The following is a 5751-nucleotide window of genomic DNA, read 5'->3' as shown; positions in this document are numbered from 1 at the left end:
GCTCCACAACCAGTTCTGTTGGTACCGCTGGAGACGGGGCTTGTGGCACTGCTGAATCCATTGAAATCGTACTACTGCCTCCCCATACTACTTCAACAGGTGTGCTTAAAATACTGCAAATCCTTTTGCAGAAACATCACAGAATTTGAGGATCAAGGGCTCTCATACACAATACTGGCAGAAGGTTGGCCAGCTTTCAATCTTGCCCTGAGCTGGGACCCTCCCTTGCCCTGATGGACAAACAGATATAAACTCCTAAAGTGAAATAAAACATTCTCATATGCGTATAAAAACAAAAACCTGAGTTTGTATATATTTTGCTGAAGTAATGCAATGCCTCACAGATGCTCATGACACTTGCCACGGCTTATTTTGGTTATGTTTATAGGCCCTGTTTAGACTTTTACACATGAAGATGTTTCGTAGGTGTACTCCAAGCATGGCACTGTGGTCCATACCACAGTCAGGTGGCTTCTCCGGGACAGCCTGGGTCAGTATCACAAAACCCAAGAGTGATACAGGAAGCCATGGTGGGAGATCCAGCACACAGAGTCCCACGGAAAGGATACCAGAGTTGCAGGTGGTCTTATGAACTGAAGACCCTCCTGTTGAGTAATAGAGCAGAGTAGGATGTACAGAACTCACTGGGTTGTAGGAAAGCCTTGGAGAAAGTGGGATGTGCAGATTAACAAAAGAAACTAGGAAGAAGGGGATCAATGGGTGAGAGGGAAGAAGCTTTGGGAACACAGGTAATAAAAAAGTGGGTAGATAGGTAGGTCTCTTGCTGCGATCAGGGAGGCGGAGTTAAACCCAGCTTCTCAGCAGGAAGGAAGATGTGAATAGTTTCAGAAATGCCTTGAAACAGAAAGTGGTACATAGCAACGTCCGGGGGGAAACAGAACTAATACAGAAAGGGTAAATCAGGGAGATCAGCAAAGGGGCTGAAAGTGAGACAGATGGTGGGAAGACAGACAACAGAAGGCATACGAGAGGAGAGAAATACAGCAGCAAGGTGCTGGGAGGAACATTAGGAGGTCGTCGTGCCCCAAAGCATCCTAGTACATTCCTGTAGGTAATAACACTGATGTCGTCTGGAGGATGACACTTCATGCATGGACTATGCTTAACCAGGCCTGGGGATAACGCACAGCCAGGGAGAAGCAACCAGAATGCCAGGAGCCCGGGCAGCAAAACATGGGAACCCGACCGACTGGTGCATGCTGTCAGACCGGATACTGAAGGCATAAAAGAGGCAGGGTGGAACGGGAACCGTGGCTGGGAAACAGGCATTTTAGGGAATGCGTTACCCAAGAAAAATAAAAAGAAAGGGTAATGCCACTACAGGAGCAATTAGTGGTAAGTGGCTTCAAAAATTAACAAATAAATAAAATACTGATTAATCAAGAACCCAGAAGACATAATGGGAAATAAAAATACTTTTAGGGTATCCTATAAAAAGGTTACTGTATGCAGTGGTAGCCTGCTGTAACAGTAAGACGAGGAGTCTGAGGTTTCTAGATGGAAAGCTGAAAGACAAATCCACAGAGAAAATGGGGGGCTCCGACCCTCCTGCAGCTGGGGCACCATCACCTCACGTCCCTGATGTCAGATTAGCACAGCACATTTCTGCCACCTCTTTTAAACCCATAGGAATTTGTTTCAGTGACTGCCATTATCCAAATCTTACACCAAAAAGGTCCAAAATGATTCCAGCCAGCTTTCCACCACACAGAGGTTGTTTAGTGAAGCCCATAAACCGTGGAGCAGGGCCCTGGTGACAGTCCCTGCAAGGAGCACGCGCCACAGCCCCACAAAGTGCATCAGGATCAGGCCACCCAGCTGTGCCTGAACATTTGGGGGCTGCCAGGATCCCAAACCCCGGGGTGCTTCTGAAATATGTCCTGAGCCCTGCTGCCAAAGCAACAAACATGCACGGGGTAGTAGGAGATGGTGCGGGCTGCAGACCTGCACCACAGCAGGAGCAGCGATGAAGAAAAGGATGATGTGAGCTATCATCTCGGTAAATATTTTGGGAAGGGGCATCACAACGAAGCTGGAAACACAAAACTAGGATGTTAAAGAAGTAGGGGATTTCACTGAGGAAAGTTAGCGTTACTTGTTTACCCTACATTCGGGGACCTTGTCATAATGGAAAATCGCTTTCTGATCAACACGCGCTTAAAACATAAATTTCACAGTGAAAAAAAAAAAAAAAGAAGAAAAAAGGAAAAGAGGAGGTTGTCACAAGGAACAAAACCACCTCTGCCCAAGTACGGTGGAGGGAAGGCTGCGTGAGGGAAGGCTGCGTGAGGGAAGGCTGCGTGACCATGACAAACCCGCTCGGGGCTCCCCTGGGGAGCTGCTCCCGGCTTTATGTGGTGCCACGGGGGGGTCCCCGCTCGGGTATGGGGTCGTGGGGTTGCGGGGCAGGGGAGCTGCGGGGTCGTGAGGCAGGGGGTCCCTCCAGGAGCCAGCAGCCCCCCCGCCGCCCCGGCAGCGAGGCGCAGCACTCCGACGGCGGCACGAGCAGGACGAGCACCCCACGGCGAACCCGGGGCTGCCGTTTCGGGAGCGGGGGGTTGCTCCCCAGGGCCCCCCCGCCCCCCCCCGGCGGAGAAGCGAGGCCCCGAGCGCCGCGCGGCCCCGCCCGCCATGGGCGCTGCCCGCCCGGCCGCCACGTCCCGGGGCGGGCGGCGCCAGGTGAGCGCTCCCCGTACCTGCGCCACGTGGGGGGCGGGCAGGTAGCGCCGCGGCCCCAAACTTGCAAAAAGCCCGCAGCCATTTGCCAGCTTCCCAGGGGTGCAGCCGGCGTGGGAGCGGCGGCCTCCCGCCCCCGGGGAGAAAACAACAAAATATATATATATATATATATATCTAACAAAGATAATAAAGGGGGGAGGGAAGGAAAGGGGTTGCCCGTGCGCCTCCCCTGCGCCAGGGCTGCAGGTGGGGGATCTGCCGCTTGGGTCCTGCTTGGAAGTGACCTGAAGAGGGAAAGTTTCTGGCCTCTTCTCTTCCCCCTTTCTTTTTTTTCCCCCCTTTCCACTTGCCTGGCGGCACCATGACGGCGTCTCCCGACTACCTGGTGATCCTCTTTGTGACCACGGCGGGCACCAACGGGGCCAGGCTGGGCTCGGATGAGCGGGAGCTGCTCCAGCTCCTGTGGAAAGTGGTCGACCTGAGGACTAAGGAGGTATTTTCCCCCGAGGGAGGAGGAGGAGGAGGAGGGAGCATCCCGAGCTGCTTCTGCTGCTCCCCTTGCCCCTGCTGGGCTGGGTGCCCCAGGAGCTGGAGGGGCTGGCTGTGGGTGCCCCAGGCTTGGAGCAGGTCGTGGTGGAGGGCAGGGCTGTGGGGCTGCAGGCGGGGGAGCTCATGGCCGGGTGCTGACTCGCCCCTCCTCTGCTTTCCCTGGAGCTGGGGCACCCGCACGACGTGCTGGTCAGGCCCGACCACCCGGAGCTGACTGCCGAGTGCCAGGAGGTCACCAAGGTGGACGTGGAGAGCCTGGCGCTGGCTCCGCCGCTGGAGCAGGCGTTGAGACAGGTGACACCCCGTAACCAGCAGCTGGGGGCTGGAGTCTCTTGGTGGGAGGTGGAAGCCACCTTAGCATCCGTTTGCCCTCCTTCCCCACCCACTATTGGGGCAGCAGAGCCTGGCACGGGCACCAGAGTCACACGTGGGCCAGGCAGCCTGGTCTGTGTCGGCCTTTGTGGGGTTTTCTCTCTTGCCTTGTGCTCTTTCACCTTGGGAGGTGGGCTTGAACCCTGAGAGGAAGATGAAGGTTAGGCATTGCCCTGCTCTCATCTCCTGCCCTGCTGGGCTCTGAGTTGCAGCTGTGGCTGGGTCGTCCTCAGTGTAGGAGGAAGCCAAGTGGAGGTGCCCCTCAAAAAAGCTGGGTTTATGGTGACTTATCTCTTCTGGAAAGAAGGAGACAGCATAGAAACCTCTAAATAAACAGGGAGGTGTGTGTGGCTCTCATTGAGGACAGGGCTGAAAGTCTTTCTCCCTTCCAACATGCTCTGTCTGTGAGGTTTTTCTGCCCAGGTGCTCCCCCACCTCTCTGCAAACAGCTTTACGTCGCCTTGCAGAGCTCTTGCAAGTGAAAAAAGAATTATTTTTGTGGTGTGGGCTGTGTGTATGGCCACATCGTGGTAGAAGGGGAAAAGGGGCAATTTCCCTATGAAGTTAATTACCATGAGAGTAATCATGTGCTTAGCTAGTAAGAAACAAATATACAAAAGGCTTGCTCAAAAAGAAATTCCAGCCCTATGATCCTGCTGACCAGGTTTAATACTGCCAATTGATGACACTTCCTCCTGCAGCAACTCTGATCTCTTACATGCATGTCTTTTGTTGTTCCTGCTTTCAGTTTAACCAGTCCGTGAGCAATGAGCTGAACATTGGTGTAGGTACTTCCTTCTGTTTCTGTACTGATGGGCAGTTGCACATTAGACAGGTTCTGCATCCTGAAGCTTCCAAAAAGGTATGTAGCAGTTGACTGAAGTTCAACTCTTGGTGTGCTCTGTATATTTTTCTGGCGAAACTGATCAACTTTTCTTTAAAATGCACAGTATGAGGGGACCTCCACAGGTCTGTAATTCAATCGCTGCTCATCAGTCAATATACTGACCAGACTACGAGCCTGTCCATGTGGATGGCATAGGCTACGTCTAATGCCTGTGCTGCCCTGAGAGAGGCTTTTAGAAGTGAAATCAGAAGAATAACTGTGAATTAAGTGTTTGAGAAAGGAGCAATGCGCTGAGAGGTTACTCTAAGTCTGACACTCGTACTGCTGTGTGAGCTACAATGGGTTTAAAAATGAAAATTTGGAAATGTTGCCAAATAGTTCATGATTAAGGTGGCTGACTGCCTTTTGAAATTTTACATTCACCTTTAGCAGCTTTCGGTCTCTGTGCATTCAGTTGACTCTGCGAGGGCGGTGCTTGTATGTGTAAGGAGCTGAGCAGTGGTATGAGGCAGGCTGAGAGTGATGACTAGTCCCATAGTCTAGAGATTTCTATAACTTCAGAGTTGCCAAATTGCTAACACTGTTACGAGATCCTGCCTAATTTTCATTAGTGATAGGGTTGCAGCAGTATGCTGAGTCTTCAGGCCTGAATTAACTGCCTCAATATTAATAAAATCTTGTTTTGTGGTTTGCTATGAACATGCGTTGCTCAGTAGCAGAGCTGTTCTGGTATCCCCACCGGCTACTGATCTCTGCACCTATCATTTTGCTGCTTGGCCTTTGAAGGAGCAGTGCTGCAAGTCTGTGCTGTTACAAAACTGATATTGGATGTTTGTTTCCTAATACTTGTTGGTGCCGTAAGTATTTACACCTTTAAAGCTTGAGCAGAGAAGCCATGAGCATGATTCATAATGAACAGACCTGTGTATGTGTAACTTTGTGTTAGAGTATAACGTGGCTGGGAGAAAAGAGGCTTTTAACAAACTTTGTCACTTAAAATGGGTATTTGTTTTTATACAGTTGTGTTTTTTTTCTGTGCAGCTAAATGATGTAGGTAAAAGAAGGGAGTACCCCTACAATTATTCTTATTTAAGTTCATTTGGTGCCAGTGACGGGGATCCTTTTTTTTCTGTATGTATCTTCAGTCTCAGTGACAGGAATCAAATTGTCATCAAAATCTTCTGTTGCTGTTTTGTTACAAATTATTCATCTGAAATTTGCTCAGTGCTGCCTATAGATCAAGTAAATCAGATGCTTATGAGACCTGTAGTAGTTTTCTGGTA

At 50.9% G+C, this 5751-nt stretch overlaps 1 protein-coding gene across 5 annotated transcripts in view; it reads left to right on the top strand.

Annotated features, from left to right (window-relative positions):
• The first annotated feature begins 2644 nt into the window (after positions 1 to 2644).
• The window catches only part of ESRP1 (epithelial splicing regulatory protein 1), a 33337-nt gene continuing 30230 nt past the window's right edge, over positions 2645 to 5751 (top strand). For 2 of the 5 annotated variants that reach the window (XM_083825599.1, XM_083825598.1), the window contains exons 1-3: positions 2647 to 3193; positions 3415 to 3543; positions 4370 to 4483. In XM_083825599.1, the coding sequence (XP_083681725.1) occupies positions 3062 to 3193; positions 3415 to 3543; positions 4370 to 4483 (375 nt within the window). In that variant the 5' untranslated portion in view covers positions 2647 to 3061. Of the gene's footprint in view, positions 3194 to 3414; positions 3544 to 4369; positions 4484 to 5751 lie in introns of all 5 variants that reach the window. The other 3 variants (XR_014580290.1, XR_014580291.1, XM_083825600.1) reach the window with 2 other exon arrangements.

The sequence above is a fragment of the Anser anser genome (assembly GCF_964211835.1).
Source record: "Anser anser genome assembly, chromosome: 2".
NCBI lineage: Eukaryota > Metazoa > Chordata > Aves > Anseriformes > Anatidae > Anser > Anser anser.
This window is presented reverse-complemented; position numbering and strand designations above follow the sequence as displayed.